Source organism: Synchiropus splendidus, chromosome 8 (genome assembly GCF_027744825.2).
Source record: "Synchiropus splendidus isolate RoL2022-P1 chromosome 8, RoL_Sspl_1.0, whole genome shotgun sequence".
In the NCBI taxonomy this organism is placed as follows: Eukaryota; Metazoa; Chordata; class Actinopteri; order Syngnathiformes; family Callionymidae; genus Synchiropus; species Synchiropus splendidus.
The window spans coordinates 13,783,412-13,801,456 of NC_071341.1; the positions used below are offsets into that span (position 1 = coordinate 13,783,412).

Sequence of the window (18,045 nt, forward strand, 5' to 3'; positions counted from 1 at the left end):
TGTTTGTTTGTTTTATATCATCACAGATTTTATTTTTTTTTTTTTTTCATTTTCTGTCTGTATCACATTATAAGTCAGTTAAAGTTAATACACTTGAGAATCCAAAACTGATTGAACCATGAAACACTAAAACCTCTTTTAAAGCATTCTTTTTATTTTTAGTTTAGTTACAGGCACTTCATTCTTCCCACAGTTGTGCATTGTACCAATAGATCAATTTTCTCAGTTGTACCAATAGAGAACTAGATCGTCAAACATTAGCTTCATATTTTTATTATAATGAAATAATGATATCAATAACATTCATCATATGTACAAACAATATACTATCTAACAAATGACGTGAACTCATGAATATGCATATCTTTTTGTTCCTTTATTTGGAAGATATAATGAAGGACATATCGAGGCAAACTGATGGAATTCATATTTACAAAAATCTTTCTACACTCTGCTCTATTTTATACACAGTTTATGTGCGGGCAAGTGTAAAGCGTGTGTAATTTGCTTGGAAGAAGAAAAAAAAAGACAAATCGCGTTTCGACGGTTGCCGTAGCTACGGAAGCCGGATTGATGGACGCATAGCTTCGGCTCGACAACAACAAATATTCGCTCGTCATGGCTGCACACCTGAAGAAACGAGTGTACGAGGAATTCTCCAAAGTTGTTCAGGTGAGCGGGAATGTCATAACGGACCGTTTATCGACTTCAATCCAGTCATTGACAGTCGGCGGCTGCTAGCAGCTCAAGATGTATAGCTACATGCTAACGGCTAACGTCTGTTATATCAGCTAGAAACAATCAAATATTAGAATATAGGCCGTCATTTGCAGCCGACACAAGGGAGAGAGGTGTATTATCTTAACACGTTGTAGATTTACTGGCGAAATTGATTGTTTTCCGAGAAGTATAACACGATTATGAAATATTAAATTGACATTTAGGGTTCTGTTTTTGTTTAAAATAAAAGCCAAGCCAATAATGACGATGGTATATTCCTCTTTTTATTGTTTGCTAAAACTATTCATGGTTTTTGGAAATAGTGCTATCATGTGCAGCCACTGATTCAGGTTTAAAATTGACTGGCTTTTTTTATTAAACTTACTATTAAGTACGATATATGGGGAAAGGAATGTAAGTGACTGTGAGGGAAGTGAAGATGGGGAGAAGAGGGTGTGGGGGTCAGTCATCAGTTTGACACAGTGATGGAGGTGGAGAAGAGAGTGCAGCCAGGGCGCAGTGTGACATCAGAGCTGCAGCAAGAGGGAAAGAGAAGAGACTCAGGAGTTAGAGTCAGAAAAGTTAGAGAACTTTAGAGACAACGTTATGGTGGACAGATAATGATGTTCGTGATGGAGGTGTGACCAGAGGAGGGTGAAGACAAGTGAAAGTGGTGGAGTCTGACTGGTGGGAAATGCCGAGAGAAGTGTGTTTAACATGCAGCAGGTACATTGAAAAGAACTTGCTCTCTCAAAGATTCCTCATGAAGAAGTTCCGGCCAAGAAGCTCCGTCTGTCCAAACCCAGCAAGTCTGCAGCACTGCATGTTGACCTCTGCAAAGCCACCAACTCCACTGATGCGCTGCAGTACCTGCTGCAGTTCGCCCGCCAGCCAGTAGAGGCTGAAAGTGTGGAGGGTGTGGTCCGGATCCTGCTGGAGCACTACTATAAAGTGAGTATGTTTGAGCCGTGAACATGTAGGCTTTGGAGATGTTGTTGAAGCATGTTTCTGTGTTGAGCTGTGGACGCATCAGTCTGAGTCATGGACACACTTCAGGAGAAGAGTTACTCCAACAGTGCTGTGTCTTCTCTCCAGGAGACTGATAACTCTGTGAGGCTAAAGATTGCCTCCCTGCTGGGGCTGCTGTCCAAGACCCAGGACTTCCACCCAGATTGCATCGTAGATGATGTGGTCAACATCATTGGAAACGAGAGTAAGATGCGCACACGCATGTGTTGATCTGTTTCAATAGTCGCATCAGGGATGTGAACTTGACATAAGTTTTGAATAGATGACAAGTTTCAGTCGGTGTGTGTTTGTGTAGAGTCTCACCAGGTTCTTGCTCAGCTGCTGGACACACTGCTGGTCATCGGGACCCAACTTCCCGACAGTCCATCTGTCAGACAGAGACTTGTGGATGTGGCCTGCAAGGTAACACACTTGCTCCCTGAAACCCACTCTGCAGCCTCGAGGCGCACCAGTACTGTCGTCTCTCAGAAGTGGCTTCAGCACCAGTTTAACTGACTGAAAAATGGAGTGAATCCAAAGTGCTGGATGTGTTGGGCAGTATAGCATGACTCGGTGCATCCCCTCGTGAGCTATTCCAACTCGCCTGCTCTCTCTCAGCTGCTGTCTGACACTTACTTCGGGGTGAGGAACAAGTGTCTGCAGCTCCTCGGGTATCTCGGTGTGATGGACGCCGCTCTGACCAAAGACAGCGATGGACCTGGCACATCCTCAGGTGTGACTTCACAGTTGAGGAAACCCTGTGTTTAATGTTGACTCTTCACTGAAGAGGGCTGATAACATGGATGCACGAAGGAGGCATCGTCCACCTCAACGTCCTCCCTCAACACCTTTTGTTTCATCTCCCTTCTTTCATCCTCCAGCAGGAGTGAGGGATGTACAGAGCATCATCAGCGACTACTTTGGGGATCAGGATCCAAGAGTGCGGACGGCAGCACTCAAAGCTATGGTGGGAGTGGCACACACACATACACATGTTTATATTTCTATCCTTGTGGGGACATTGTGAGGTTTCTCATTATCATAATTGTTTCCCCATCCTCGCCCTCTAAACCTAACCATCCAAAACACATGGCTAACCTTAACCGGGGCTCTGAACCAAACTGGCGTCCGATTATAATAACATACTTTTACTAACGTTTTAACCCTCAAAGTCTTGTGAGGACACAAGCAAAATGTTCCCATAAGTTGGTGGTCTTAAGAAGGTCAGAAAACTTTTGTCCTCTGTTTTGTGAATCCAGTCGTCACTGTTGATGGTTTGTTTTCAGCTCCAGCTTCACGAGCGAGGAATGAAGATCCACCAGATCATCTATGAGCAGGTCGGTCATAGAGAGAGAGAGATGTTTTTACTGTAGCTCCAGGCTTTTATGATCCCTGTCATTTAGTTATGTTGTTCCTTTCAGGATTTTTCTGTTAAAGACATGTCCAGCTCTTCGATGCGTTTTTATGCATTACTCTGTTTCCACTCCATTTGTGAGAGGCATGGCAGCTCTCATTTAAGCAACACAATCCTACATGTTGTAGAAACCCTGAGTTGGATAAAGGTACCAACCATGAGATGATAGTTAGTCATTCATGCCAGATGAAAGAAGAAATTGGCTTTTTTGGATGCAGAGTTTCTAGAACTGAAACAGGCAGAGCATCTTTAAGGTCAACTGGATTATATATATATGAGCAATCAGAATGAATATGTGTGTGTGTTTAGGCGTGCAGGTTGCTGGCTGATGACTACGAGCAGGTCCGATCTGCTGCCGTGCAGATGGTTTGGGTCCTCAGCTTGTTGTATCCAGAGAGGTGAGTTGGTCTTAAACAAGTTAGAGAGACAGCAGGTCGACTGGGACCTCAATGAAGACCATGTGTGACGTTGCTGCAGCTCATCAGTCGTCTCTTTCCTCAGCATTGTTCCGATCCCGTCGTCCAACGAAGAGATCCGGCTGGTGGACGATGCGTTTGGGAAGATCAGCCACATGGTCAGCGACGGCTCTTGGATGGTGCGAGTACAGGCAGCCAAGACTCTGGTGAGAACCCGGTCTGTCGCTGGTGTCTTCTCTGTGTTCCACTTGCGATGACGTTACGGTGGTGTTCAGGGCTCCATGAAGCTGGTCAGTCATCACTTCTTGGAGCAAACTCTGGACAAGAAGCTGATGTCAGACCTCAGGGTGAGTCGCTGAAGTCAGCTCAAGTTCTCTCGTGACCCCTCTGACCCTGCCATCTGTCTCCAGAGAAAGCGAACCGCTCACGAGCGAGCCAGGGAGCTCTTTGCCTCCGGAGAGTTCTCCTCTGGACGGAAGTGGGCTGACGATGCTCCCAAAGAGAAACTGGACACCAACACAGTCAACCTGATTGCCTCTGGCGCCTGCGGAGCCTTCGTTCACGGCCTGGAGGACGAGATGTTTGGTGAGAACATCTTGTCAGCTGGAGTCTTTCCATCATCGGCATCACTGATTTCTATCCGCTGCTCTAGAGGTGCGCATCGCTGCGGTGGAGGCCTTGTGTCAGCTGGCTCGGTCCTCTCCCAGCTTTGCTGAAAAGTGTCTGGACTTCCTGGTGGACATGTTCAACGACGAGATCGAGGAAGTGCGGCTGCAGTCTATCCACGTGCTGCGAGAGATCTCCACTCACATCACCCTCAGAGAGGACCAGCTGGACACAGTGCTGGCTGTGCTGGAGGTGACCGCCTTCTAAAATATCAGACAGTGAACAGGATGTTTACTCATGAGGGCATGAGGAAGTAGTCCTGCTCCATCACTCTGTTTCTGCTCAGTGAAAACGGTTGTAAATGTCTAGTTCAGCTGTCAACTGTGAGTGTGTGTGTGTGTGTGTGTGTGTAGGATTCATCCCGGGACATCCGAGAGGCTCTGCATGAGCTGCTGTGCTTCACCAACGTCTCCACCAAAGAATGCATCCAGCTGGCTCTGTTGGAGCTCCTTAAGAACCTCAACAAGTATCCGTCAGACCGCAACTCTGTGTGGAAGTGAGTCTGCGGACACCCTGCAACACTCTTGACTGCAGGTTATTGTATAGAGACCCAGCAGGTGTACTCACAGCTTCAGTAACACTGAACTGTAGGGCCTGCTGTGAAAGCAGCGAGCACCTGACTGGTCTGGTTTTGTTTTGGGGTTGAGGTATTTGGGATGTAGGGAATTCCAGTGCAGCTGACGTCTGTTTCCTACACAGGTGTTTGAAGTTCGTGGGTTCCCGTCACCCTACCCTGGTACTGCCACTGGTCCCGGAGCTGCTCAGCACTCACCCGTACTTCGACACACCAGAACCAGACATGGATGATCCGGCCTGTATCCTTCACTCCGTGAACATTTCGTCCTCACCACACCACTCCTCCTCCATTCTCTCTTTCACTCACTCTCTTCATCTCCTCTTCGATTCCACTCCCCCCAAGTCGTGTTAATTTCGTCAGATGTGACGAAATTTGTTCGTCGACGCCCCTATTTCCCGTGACGAACACGAGCCGGTGACGAGACGACACCATTGTTATAACACTGACGAAAACTGAGTCAATATACGTATGAATAAAAGACTAAAATGAAACAAACAAAACAAATCCCATATTCGTTTTCACACAAGACGAAGCACAACTGGTTCATGACAGCAGAAGTATCCTCCAATCACGTTTCCTCTTGCTGCGACCAAACAGAAGTGCTTGCAGGAGGATTACCGCAAACGCTGGAGATAGTAGCTCTGCCATTTCAGTTTTTACACGACATAGAAACCATCATGACGCAGCGCCGCGGTTTAAATGAGAGCCGCCATGCCTTTAGAATAATGATCCCTTTATTAAATATGAAATCTCACATGATGAAACGTATAAAAACAAGACGGAAACATTCAGATTAAAAACTATTATTTTTGTCTCCAGTTCAATGGCTACCATTCTTATTTGGCTGCTTTCCATTTCTCTTTTATTTATTTATGCAAAACCCTGCATTTTAAGTTAGTATTGTTTATTAAACCTATTGATGCTCAAGTACAAAAGTAGAGCTCTAAAGTGTATATGATTTAACGCCATTTTTTAATTTTTATTTTGTTGGTGTTTCTAATAATATAAAACATGAAGTGTATCTAATAAATCCCCATTGAGTCAAGAATCGAAACACTTAAACCCAGGATTCATTCTTTCAGTTTATTCAAATGCTTAGTATTTCAGATTTTAATTTTAATATTTTTGCCATGGAACATTAGTCAACTGGAAAAAAAAGTATTCTGGAATGAAATGACTGTAATGTGACTAAAATACAGAGTTTTCGGTTTCGGTAAAACTAGACAAAGTTGTTGTGACTTTTATTTGACTAAAACATGACTAACAAAAATGGTATGTGAATGACAAACTGTGACTAAGACTTTGGCTCAAGAGTAAGACTAAGTTGAAAAATGGGAGACAAAATTAACACAACCCTTCATCAGGCAAAAATCCATGTGCCACCGTTCTAGAATTTGACTTTCATTGAGGCGACACATGAAAATAAAAAGGAGAGTGTCGCATGTAAAAATGTAGCTCTGTAATCTTAACTCACTCATCCCAGACATTGCTGTCCTGGTGTTGGTCTTCAACGCGGCCAAGTCCTGCCCTACCATGCCGGCGCTCTTCTCCGACCACACCTTCAGACACTACGCCTACCTGAGGGACAGCCTGTCCCACCTGGTGCCCCCGCTCACGGTGAGAGCTGTGAAGAGACAGCGTGACTGTGGTCGCCATGGAGACGCTTCATGGTTGCTTTCTGTGTTTGCTCAGTTGCCAGGCAGGAAGCAGGTGTTCGGGTTGGACTCGGTGGGCTCCGGTTCTGCTTCAGGTTCTGTGGAATCGGCCCAGGTCTTCCTCCAGCAGAGTCTGAACAGAGTCAGCGCCATCCAGACTCTGGAAGCTCCTGGAGCCCAGGACCTGCTGGTCTTCACCATCCGGTAAACACACACACACTTTTATTTCTATACTTGTGAGGACCTCTCATTGCCATAACCCTTTCCCCAGCCTCTCCCTCTAAACCATCCAAAACACATGGCTAATCTTAACCAGGACACTGAACCAAACCGAATCCCATTTAGAATGACACACTTTTGATGTCTTCATCCTCAAAATGAGGCTTAACCTCGTGGGGTCCAGCCAGATGTCCCCACGAAATGGTCCTCACAGGGAGTGTGTTTTGTCAAGAATAAGCCCTCACGCTCACCAGGCATGTTGTGTAGAGAGAGACGCTGAACTCTTCTTGTCCGGCCCACCAGGGACCTGCAGAGACTCGGGGAGCTGCAGGCAGAACTGGCCGGGGCTGCTGACTTCTGCGCCACATACCTTCACTGCCAGCTGCTCCTCATGAAGGTAAAATCTCCCCTAAGACATAAAACCGTCAGCGATTGTTTGACTTGGTAGCATCAGTTGACAAGTGAAGGAAGATGAAGGTGCGCTTCTTTCTTTCACCGTACACTTTTAAATGATGGGATGCTCTGGCTGCTACTGCAGGCGCTGCAGGAGAAGCTCTGGACTATGGCTGTCCCTCTGTGCCTCAAACAGAACCTCACAGCGACGGCGGCGACCCAGCAGGTCAATGAACTCTCCTCCTCGAAACGTCGCTGTCTTGATGTGGGCTCTGACGTTCCTGCTGTTTCAGATCCTGGAGGAAACGTACAAGCTGGAGTTCATGTACGGAGGGCTGGAGAACCGACAGCTGGCCACCATCCATCACATGCGTCTGCAGGCCAAAGCGCTACAGCTGGTCCTGAACGCCCGCAGCCGCCAGGGGTCAGTCCATGAACTCTCCCGCTGCCATGTTTTCTCCACGCAGATGTGATTACACGAGACAAGAAGTTGTCTTCTGAGGGAACATGGGGCTGGAAGAGCAGCTGCTTCATGACAGGAAACGTGTAGAAGATGATCCCGTATGAGAGGCAGAAGATGATGGATGAAGTGGTCATCTTAACTTCACTGTGTTGCTGTCAAATGTTCAGTAACATCAATGCATTTGAGCTTGTTTCTGTCTGGTCTCAGGCTGGACGTTCTGATCAGCAGCTGCGAGAAGTTCCTGCAGGACATCGAATGCTTTCACAGGTGGGTTGTGTGTCTGGTGACTCCTCATTCTCTGGCTCTATGTCAACATCTCCGGTCCCACAGGATGTTTCTGACGGAGCTCCCGCACCTCCAAGGCACGTTTGTGGAGAAGCTGCTGGAGCTTATGCCCCGTCTGTCGTCCTGCGAGCCGGTGGAGCTGGTGAAGATCCTGCAGACCACGCTACGGCACAGCGGGCTCCTGCAGCTGAGCCTCCCACCGCAGGTACCTTGGCGTTTGATCCTGGCAACAGATGAAGGCTTGAACAAACATTCTCCGTCCTTTCTCAGATCCACCGGGCCACGGCCAACATCATTGAGCCCACTGGAGAGTCGGACAACCCGCTGCGGTTCACATCCGGCCTGGTGGTGGCGCTGGACATCGACGCTACTCTGGAGCACGTCCAGGATCCGGAGTCCACCATCAAGGTTCAGGTGTGTGGGACAGATGCTCGTGACACAGTGCCGCTGAAGCCTCATTGACGTCCATCTCCGCAGGTCCTGTATCCCGACGGACAGAGTCACGTGATCCATCCAAAACCCAGCGACTTCCGAAAACCCGGACCGACCCGACGGCGACTCATCACTCAGGTCTACCTGTCGCACACGTCCTGGACCGGTCAGTGTTCCGCTCTCCTCTGTTTGACCGTCCGTCTCTGACTGTCTCCACTCTCCTCTCAGAGCCGTCGCAGATCGAAGTGCGCCTCCTGCTGGCCTACTCCTCCTCCTCCCCCTCTTCGGCCCCTAAATTCAGCTGGAGCGACAGCACCGACGCCCTCCAGCCAACAGAGGCCGCCGTGGAGGGAACCATCCCGTTCAGCAAACCTGTGAAAGTCTACATCATGCCCAAACCCGCGCGACGATAACAGCAACTTGTTTTCCGATTTTTACTGTCAACTTATTTTCGACTGCAGCAAATAAACAACTGATTCATCTGTTTATTCCGACTCCTTTGATTCTACAAGATCAGCGAGTCAGTGTTCCATCCACTGTGAAGCGGAGCCAAAACATACCATACCATACCACCGGGCCATTGTGTCTTTTGAGTCACATCAGGTTACTTTAGTGCGTGTCCTGACAGGTCAGTTGAATGGTGAGTTCAAAGGTTATTTAAGGCGTCTCATACGAGGATGGTTTCCACGGTTGCAGTTTGCAGAAACAAGGCAGATGTTTGAAGAGGTATGCGTAAAGTGAAAAGGGTAGGGAATGAGCCATGGTTCTGGTTCTTGCTTAGTTTGCTTGCTGGAACAAGTCAGTTGCGTCAGAAAGAAAAAGAAGTCATGATAATGTTTAAAGCATGAATGAATTGTCCACCTGTCTGTGGTCGTAATGTTTTGGCTCGCCTGTGGATTGTTTCTAAACAACAGGATGGATGGAGGACTCTCAGCAGGTAGAGTGGAAGACTCCGCCCACTTTGGCTCCTTGTTCGGCCAGTTTGTTGTACTCAGCCACGGCCTTTTCTGTCTGCAGCACTTGGACCTGGACCCCTTTCTGTTTGACGAAGTCCAGAGTGGAGGGAGGAACCTGAGAGGAGAGACGGCCACCAGGTTGCACCGTCCGGACTGAACCAACCTGTTTGTAGGACTATAGAGGGTAGCAGGAAGCTCTGCGCCTCTCACCTGAAGAGCCTCGCTCATGCCGCGGCCGATGACCAGCAGGTCCACTCCCTTCCTCAGCACCTCCTCCAGGTCGGCCGGCTGGACTCCAGGATAATGCTGAAGACAACAGAGCTACAGCAGATACAGAACCCCTGATCCGTTCATGACTGCGTGGGAATACCTACATCAGTCCCGGTCTCTCTCCAGTCCCAAGTCCGGCTGCCTCCAGGCCAGACTTTACAGTCTTTGTAGCTGGACGAGCAGCCCTTCACCTTCATGTGACCCCAGGACAGAGAGGCGATCGTCGGGGAGGACATGTCCGGCTGAGGTGGAAAGATTTCTATGGTTCTTAGCTCCGACAATAGACTAGCAAGCCAGAATGCAACTGTGTCAGGATTCAAACCCACAACCATTCATGCATAGTTAGCGACTGCCTGTGGCTCAGACTTTTTGGATAAATATGAGATGTTGAAGAGCTTGTATGTTACAACTGTCAAAACTGACTCTGGAGGGACTCAAACCCACAACCTTTGAATGCCTACACGTCCAATGTGCTGTCCATTGTGCCACAGAGCCAGTCTGCTAGGATTCAAGAGATTAGACGATTATGTTTGCGCCTGTCATATGAGGACAACACCCTGACTTAAAACTGACTCTGGTGGGACTCGAACCCACAACCTTTGAATGCCATCACACGTGTCTAGAAGTCCAATGCGCTGTCCATTGCGCCACAGAGCCACATATATCCATCAGACATCACACTGAAGACTCCAACTCTTCATGCACTGATCCTCTTCTCACAACATGGAGCCCACACTGGGACACACTCAGTGTCCACGGGAAGAAGTAGATCAGGAAGAAACGTGTGGATCAGTGAGGTGTTTCAGTTCCAAGGAGCAGAAGTGTGCACCAAGTGTGTCACAGCAATAACGTGAGGTGCCCAGTGGCAACACTCAGAATTAAAAGCAACTCTGAGAGCACTCGAGCCCACAACTATTGAGCACCTTCACACGTCTGGAAGTCCCCACACTGCTCTTCATGAAGACACTGATAAGTGGTGCCAAAGTCCTAAAACCCTGAGAGCAGAAGCAGCTGCTCCATGAATGCAACTGAACTCATGTTTGTTCAGATGGGTTCAGTGTCTCCTAAACAATCGCGTTACTCGACAGTTGGTGCTCAGACGGTTCTGGAGCAAGAGGTCGGATCAACAATGGTTTATTTGTGGACAACAACATGAGCAACACTTACATGTCAGCGTCCCTTCCTGTGTGCAGCCAGTCTATTTCTGTCCTGAAAACCAACACCGCACTACACGACTCAAACCGCCGCTGCTAAATAAAGGCAGTTCGAGGGCAGCTATCGTTCTGTGATAGACAGCTTCACTGTGTCGGTGTCTCCATCAGGATTCAGGAGTCAAACTGCGGCAGATGGAGATCAGGATGAGAACTCTTCCAAGGTTCTTCTGGCGATTGAGTCACATAATTCCAGTCGCAGTTTATTCATCGCGTCTGAACCGGGCCGAGGATCATCTTCAGCGGTCCAGATGTCTCAGCAGGTGGAGTGGAAGACTCCGCCCACTTTAGCGCCCTGGGTCACCAGGCAATTATACTCCGCCACTGCCTTCTCCGTCTGTAGGACTCGGACGTCCACCCCCTTCTGGGTCACAAAGTTCACGGTGGCTGGCGGAACCTGAGGAGGCAGCGCATCATCATCACAGCCAGGGTATGACCACTACAGCAACAAAAACCGACTCTGGTGGGACTCGAACCCACAGCCTTTGAATGCCTTCACTCATGTCTAGAAGTCCAATGCGCTGTCCATTGCGCCACAGAGCCAGGCACAAACAAAACAAAAGCAAAACTCACCTGGAGAACTTCATTCATGCCGCGTCCTATCACCAGCGTGTCCACACCAGACTTCAGGACTTCGTCCAGATCGGCCGGCTGGACTCCTGGAACATGCTGAGTAGGGAACAACGTTTCATTGGCTTTTCAAAAACAGCCCATGTAGCGGCCTCTGCTGCCCCCCAGTGAACATTACATACACACTGTTCATACTGACATGCATCTTTATTTAATTTAAATTTTTTTTGAGAGTGTTTTTTTTTATTTATCTTCTATCTTTGTTTATCTTGAACTTAATAAATACATATTCCAACGTTAATACTCATGCATTTCCAGTTTGTCTTAAGAAAACATGTTAAAAACGCAAGAGACTTTTCAGTTTTCTGTCTCTCTTCCTGCATCACCCGTGCGTCTCACCCGAGTGCCGGTCTCCCTCCAGTCCCAGGCCCGGCTGCCTCCCGGCCAGACTTTGCAGTCTTTGTAAGAGCAGGAGCTTCCCTGGACCTTCATCTCGCCCCAGGACAGGGACACGATCTCTGGTGAAGACATGGAGCTGTCACTCGGGACAAGTCTCTTAGACGGTGGTGCGGACTATAAAAATGACAGTTTGACTTCCAAGTGATGTCAGGTGGTCAGTTTTAAATAGGAAAAACTTAACGACGGTAATCGGCCGCGGTGAAGTTTGTTGGTTTTCACTGCCTGATCTGGTCCGTCTGCCCGATGTGATCCGGAAATTCCGGTGCCGAAATCGAAAGTTAGTAACGCGCATGCGCGGGTTCTAACCAACCACCGGTCTTCCGATTCGAGCCAGTCTATGAAGGTAAAATGGGAGCAAAGTGGATTTGGAGTCACAGAGGAGGTGCCGATAAATTGAGTATGCGTAATTATAAATTTGTAGCCACAAAGTTGTCCACTCTGGAGTTGCGCACTTGATGAATTTCACATTGTTGAAGTTTTTTCCCGCAATTTAAAAATTTAAAAAACTACAAGTCCTCATATATATTTTTGCAAGTGTACAAACCCACTGCTGCCAGTGGACAAATCTCTCGCTCTCTTGCTTTTGCTCCTCCTCGACTGAGATGTTGGGTGCAAAACGAACTTCCAACTAACTAACTCTCCTGTCTGGAACTTCCCTGGACCTTCATCTCCCCGCAGGAGAAGGACACGATCGCGTCTCTTAGATGGTTCTAAGGGCGCTTTCACACTGCAGTGTTCTGTCTCGGGAGCCTGAATCCCGGCTGCGCACCTCAGTGTTCTTGGAGTTTGAGTTGTTTTTGAACGATGTTGTGCGCCCAGACAGCGACCAGACCCTTTACTGCCCGGCATCTGTCATGTTTGTGTGGAGTCGCGTGGACACGTAGTTGCTATGATCTAGCATTTAGTCAGTTCTTTTTTTAGGTTTTGTTGGCTTTTTAAAAAGAGCCCAAGTAGCGGCCTCTGCTGGCCCCCGGAGTCCACAGTTCATACTGACATTATGTATATAAAAATACACACTCGTCCATCTTTATTTTTTATTTTAATAGGGGTGGGATTCTATTAAAAAATAATCAAATTAATTAGGGAATTTGTGATATATATATGTGTGTGTGTGTATTTATTTGCTGTTTTTCTCTGGACTTAACCACATTTAAAAAATCATGTTTTCAGCGTCATAGAGGAGACCGTATTGGACATGGAGTTCAATGTTTTTACCACCAGATGGAGACGTTTTCCCACGAGTATGAGTCGCGTGTGCTGTTCTCGCTGACCTAAGTCAGAGGTACTGCGCTTCGAAGATAGATAATAACAACAATAACAGCATTGAACGAGTTCTAAATTTAAACAAAACAAATATTAGTTCTACAGATTATAAAGTGATTTTAAAGCTTTTTTATGAGGAGTATATTTTTGTCACACATCAACTGTTTCATGAAAACCACACGTACAAATACGCTGAATCCCATTTGTGTTCAAGGTAAAGGTTCTGAGATTCAGGGCGTCAAACCAGTATGAGTCAGAGTTTGCCTGGAAGCTGAACTTTGTCCTTGTGCTCAGAACACCTAAAGGATATTTGGTTCATAAAGGCTCACGCCCCGTCTGCTTTGCTGCACCTGAGAGCCGTTTGTTCTGGTGGTTTCCTCTCGATGATCTTGGCATCTGAACCCGATGCAGTGATCCAGTTCAGTTTCGCTCCTATGCCGTTAGGATTACGCGGTTAGAAGGAGCAGTGGGTCAAAGCGCTGATTGTTGCCATGGCAACGTGACAATTGACATTGATCTGATATTGTTCATGCTGTGTTAAAGAGTGGGCCTTCCTCTGAAGCCATGAAACACGTGGAGCAAACACTGAGATTTAAGTCGCACCAAACATCCTGCATGACTAAGTGACACAGGGGTCAAAGGTTGAATATGTTTCCTTTCATGCGCCGCAACATTTTTTATGAGCTCCTTCAGCCTAACGTGCTCTAATGCTCACTTCATAATAGTCAACTTGAGTGGTGACACCAACTCAATGCCAAGAGTTTCTCAGTTCTTGGCTCACGTTTGTGTCAGTTGTTTGCCAGAAGTCACAGGCAGAGTCTCGGCCTGAAGTCACCAGACCTGTCCCAACTCAAAAGCATCTTATCTCAGCCGAACCCTTTATGGTCCATTGACTCGTAATCCTGCACCTTTACTGCCCTTCGCTGTGTGCTGCTGTCAAGGATAAGGTAATCAACTTATCATAAAGACGTGATTTATAAAACTTAGCCGGCTGCAATCTCTTCTTTTGTTTGGCCTTTCTTTGATTTTCCTCAACCCGATGATTCAAGTCACACGTCACAGCGCCGCGCAGGAAATAGATTTCCTTCTCCTCCATCATCCACCTGCAGACGTGATTCGGTGCTTTCTTATCTGAGATCAATATCCCGGCAGTGGAGGCATGTGATGTTGGGCAACAGAGCAATAAAGCAGGGCAACTCTTTATGAGGGGCTCAGTGGCTGCAGGGGTTTCTGCAAAAGACGAGAGGTGCTCTCATTCATGCTTTCGTTTCTTCTTTCGTTTCTAGAAAAAAAGCTAGTGAAGTGCAGTGCAGTGAATATTTTAAAATGAAATACGTCCCTATTATTTAAGGATTGTTTTCACTGGTCATGTAGAGCTTTTCGCATCACCTGATGATATTACATTTTAATATGATTCTTCAATACCTTAAAGTAAGAGTCCATGAATACGATAAGGGCCCTATAGATACACTTTACTGAGCTCGTGCCACTTTAGGGATGAGGATTGGTGGGAACCTCACATAGTGCATCAAGATACTTATAGGGTCATGATATTATATAATATTGTGATACATTGTGCACAGACTTAATGACAAAAAGAGGACATTACACTAAAACTCACAAGATACAAGGACATTATTATTATTATTATATTAACAAGAATATTCGACAAATATAAAATATAATGTTGCTGAATGTGACATCAAACTAATGTTGCTAAGCAATATTTTTTCTTGTTTTCCCTTCAGCAACGTACTGAAAGCGTCGGTTGAAGAGGTGACATTTTTATTAATTTTATTACATCAGAGGTCGATGTACTGTGATGTATGTGACGTTGTGCTGAAAGTAGCTCATATTTTTATAATAGTCATCTGTCTTTTGATTAGAGTTCCTTGGGTTCTGTCTGCTTTTTTAGCCAAAATAAAAACAATGACTTTTCTTTCTCTAAAACATATATTTATTGTATTTAAAGTTCTGGATTTGAAATACTGGATCTTTAACACCTGTTTTGATAAAAATTTGTCAATAAAAAAAAATAAAATGATGACTTTTCTTTCTCTAAAACATATATTTATTGTATTTAAAGTTCTTGATTTGAAATACTGAATTTTTAACACCTGTTTTAATAAAAATATGGAACATTCTTTTAAAGTGATTTGACAGGACAAATAAAACATGGTGTTTTATAAGCAGAAATGCTTATCAGGATGCTACAGAAACACATGAAATACGATTCATGGGATTTTAAAAATACAATAATATCAAAATTGAAAATCATCAAAATTATTGAATGTTTGATTTTTTAAAACATACATTAAATTGTTCAAGAGTAGATAAATGTCAATTCACTTTTTTTTGTTGTGAAATTTTTCCAATAATTTCAAGTTTCCCGCACACGATTCCGCTGAAAGCATCTTTAAATAATCATTTGTTTGACCCGACAAACAAAAGTCAATCCTGTGGTTTGAGTTAACCTCCGCAGGGCTGCTATCAGACAGACTAAGACCTGAACCCAGTCATCAGGAAATGCAGGGTCTCGTGGGTCACTCTCAAGGTACATCCTGAGGTAAACAAGCCCTGATCCTGACCCCCGGCCGAGCGGTTCAGGTGTCGGCCAGGTAACTGATGGGCTTGCCCTGACCCAAATTTAGAGCTGCTATAAAAGTTACTTTTTATTTGATCACTTTATCCAAGGTCTGTGCCCAGACAAAGCAGAAGAGCCCGTGCTGTGCTGCGGGGGGTCACGCAGGGGGTCTGGCGGGGGAGGACTCGGAAGGGTGGAGGCCTCACACAGGTACTGATACCAACACTGGGACTGTGCAGTGACCATATCTCAATCTCCAAACTGACTCTGCTTGACTGGTCTTTGGCCACAGCTAATGGCCCCCAATTACTGCTTCTCTGTCCTCAAGAAAGCAGCCAGTGGGGCGTGACCCTCCCAAAGTCACCTGCACAAGCGCCTAGCAACAAACCGCACCAAGCACAAAGAGTGAGGCTTTAATGCATCCGCGCTTTTGATGCGACCAAAAGGAGGCAACACTGACGTGGCCGTGATATTCAGGTGAAGCAAGACAGAAATGGCCACAGTGGGAAAAGTGCAAGGAGAAGCAACAGGGTTGAAAGGTCAACCTGATGTTTCACCGTGAAGCTACAGAGGGACATTTTTTCCAACAGGATGCCTCCCGTGGTCGGGGTTAATGTGCTGTTGGAGGCACAGAGATGTGCAGATGAATTAATTTTAGGGATGAGCAGAGTAGCGTGGAGACAGAGGGCCAGAGTCCACTGGTGGCGGTGGAGGAGGAGGGAGGGAGGGTGGCGGGGAGGTGAAGGGGGGCTGTGGAAAACTGCTGTCACTTCTTGGACGGTCATCTCAAATCGCTTCACCGTCGCAGACGTAGAGCACCTGGGTGATATCCTGAGATCCCAGGATGATGGTTTGGATATTTATGAATAGGAATTGATCGGAGGCTTTGGAGTGAGTCTTCTGTGCTGTGATTCGGTCACTAGTGAGATGATGGGAGCAGCGACATGTTTTGCTCGCAAACCAAAATCTTTGAATTGTGATTCCATATAACTACAGAAAAACATAGCGGAATTATGAGAATAACACATATTAATAGCACGTAAACTTACCTTGACTGGGAGCGTTTTCCAGTGCGCCCATTCACCACATTACACAATGTAACGTCATCACCAAAAGACCCATGATGAAGGAGGTGAAATGAGATGGACAGAATAGTGCTAAAGCTAGCATGCAGCTAACACACTTACAAATAAATAGTTTATTGATGGTAATATATGTTCCCTAAACGAAAGTGTGATCAATACCTTTTTTTTAAGCGAGTCCCTTTGATATTCATATACAGTGGTACCTCGGTTTTTGAACGTCTCGGAATTCAAACAAATTGTAGTTCGAACAAAGATTTTTTTGCTTCGGATTCGAACGAAAATCCAGAACTCGAACGCCCCCGAAAAAAGCTGGAAAAAACATAACGTGCGCGGACCGATCAGCTGAGCCACGACACGCTTTGTTATTGTGTATAACGCAGCCTCTGTATGCAGACGTGTCCCGTTAGCTACATTTACTGACTGTTTTTTCTTCATATTGAGGTGTAAAACCTTTCCTGTCTCCACACTGGACCGTGGTAGAGTCCAGGGTTTGATGTCCTGTTGTGGGCTGGAGCTGGGACAGGGATGAGGCGAGTCTGGGACAGAGCGTGACTTGGTTTATGACTTTGTCACAGCCAAACTGCACAGAAGCGCACATTCAGAGCTGGACACGCACCGGGCACCTCTTCACTTCTGGAGAGACGTCACTCACTCGGCAACCCCTCCCACATGCAGCGGCCACACACATAGAGGAACAGCGCACCTGCAGCAGACACTCTACATTCACTCCTACAAAAGACTATTTTAAGGCTTGGAATGCATTATTTCTTTTTCCATTCATTGTAATGGGAAAAATCGATTCAGATTTAGAACAAATCGCTTCTCGAACGGCCGTCTGGAACGCATTGTGGTCGAGAACCGAGGTACCACCACCCCTTTGCGAACTTTGCGTATAGTTGTTTGTATACTTTGTGGCCCCACCATCACTACTGCATTGTTCAAATGATTTTTATATTATGATAGTTATAGAGAGAATCAACGTCAACACTTGAGTGAGGCCTGGTTCGACCCTGTCATTGGTTTTGATCAGCACTGAGGATGTAAAATGTGTTTTCAGTGATTTACTGCGACTCAGTCACGTACGGCGGCGGCGGCGACCCGGAGGATGTTTAAACAGTCACGCAGGGACATGACAGCCGCCTCGGTTGACCGAGTGTGAAGCTTTTCACTTAACTCGTGAAATAATAAATAACTCTGGATTCGACATTAAGTGGCAAAAGGCCAATTTTGAATGCTCACTTGGATAAACACAGGCGAGCTGCTCCTGTCATGGTCTCTGTTAAAGCTTGCCAAATTATTTTGACGGTTTTATTGTGAGGATGCTTGCGAGGGGTCGTGTTACTGTAGCGCTCTTGACAATGGCTCCATTTACGCTCCTCATTGATCTGTGCATGAGCTA

The 18,045-nt window shown here is 46.4% G+C and overlaps 3 protein-coding genes and 2 non-coding genes across 6 annotated transcripts; 1 reads left to right on the plus strand and 4 right to left on the minus strand.

The window, feature by feature from the left end:
* Positions 1 to 541: 541 nt before the first annotated feature.
* On the plus strand, positions 542 to 8,721 carry ints4 (integrator complex subunit 4). 2 transcript variants are annotated; one of them, XM_053872728.1, is made up of 24 exons: positions 542 to 672; positions 1,477 to 1,671; positions 1,816 to 1,933; positions 2,045 to 2,151; positions 2,347 to 2,461; positions 2,610 to 2,695; positions 3,015 to 3,065; positions 3,452 to 3,540; positions 3,644 to 3,764; positions 3,834 to 3,905; positions 3,969 to 4,143; positions 4,211 to 4,416; positions 4,578 to 4,720; positions 4,924 to 5,039; positions 6,285 to 6,418; positions 6,494 to 6,660; positions 6,979 to 7,072; positions 7,214 to 7,294; positions 7,362 to 7,492; positions 7,739 to 7,798; positions 7,862 to 8,021; positions 8,087 to 8,230; positions 8,294 to 8,414; positions 8,477 to 8,721. In XM_053872728.1, the coding sequence occupies exons 1-24, from the start codon at positions 619 to 621 to the stop codon at positions 8,659 to 8,661; spliced, it is 2,925 nt and encodes a 974-aa protein (XP_053728703.1). In that variant the 5' UTR covers positions 542 to 618; the 3' UTR covers positions 8,662 to 8,721. The 2 variants fall into 2 exon arrangements, with proteins under 2 accessions (XP_053728703.1, XP_053728704.1); XM_053872729.1 differs by having other exon boundaries at positions 2,613 to 2,695.
* On the minus strand, positions 8,693 to 9,713 carry LOC128763668 (mth938 domain-containing protein). The gene is made up of 3 exons (XM_053872730.1): positions 9,579 to 9,713; positions 9,415 to 9,510; positions 8,693 to 9,319 (listed from the first exon to the last, which is right to left on the minus strand). Exons 1-3 carry the CDS (start codon positions 9,708 to 9,710, stop codon positions 9,179 to 9,181), a joined length of 369 nt encoding a protein of 122 aa, XP_053728705.1. The 5' UTR covers positions 9,711 to 9,713; the 3' UTR covers positions 8,693 to 9,178.
* A 330-nt stretch (positions 9,714 to 10,043) lies between these two features.
* On the minus strand, positions 10,044 to 10,131 carry trnar-ucu (transfer RNA arginine (anticodon UCU)). Its single transcript is given in 2 exon segments — positions 10,044 to 10,079; positions 10,095 to 10,131. It is a non-coding gene; the product is annotated as a tRNA-Arg (tRNA).
* Positions 10,132 to 10,604: 473 nt separating this feature from the next.
* LOC128763985 (mth938 domain-containing protein-like) lies at positions 10,605 to 11,960 on the minus strand. The gene is made up of 3 exons (XM_053873310.1): positions 11,655 to 11,960; positions 11,259 to 11,354; positions 10,605 to 11,082 (listed from the first exon to the last, which is right to left on the minus strand). The coding sequence occupies exons 1-3, from the start codon at positions 11,784 to 11,786 to the stop codon at positions 10,942 to 10,944; spliced, it is 369 nt and encodes a 122-aa protein (XP_053729285.1). The 5' UTR covers positions 11,787 to 11,960; the 3' UTR covers positions 10,605 to 10,941.
* Positions 11,141 to 11,228, minus strand: trnar-ucu (transfer RNA arginine (anticodon UCU)). Its single transcript is given in 2 exon segments — positions 11,141 to 11,176; positions 11,192 to 11,228. It is a non-coding gene; the product is annotated as a tRNA-Arg (tRNA).
* Positions 11,961 to 18,045: the final 6,085 nt, after the last annotated feature.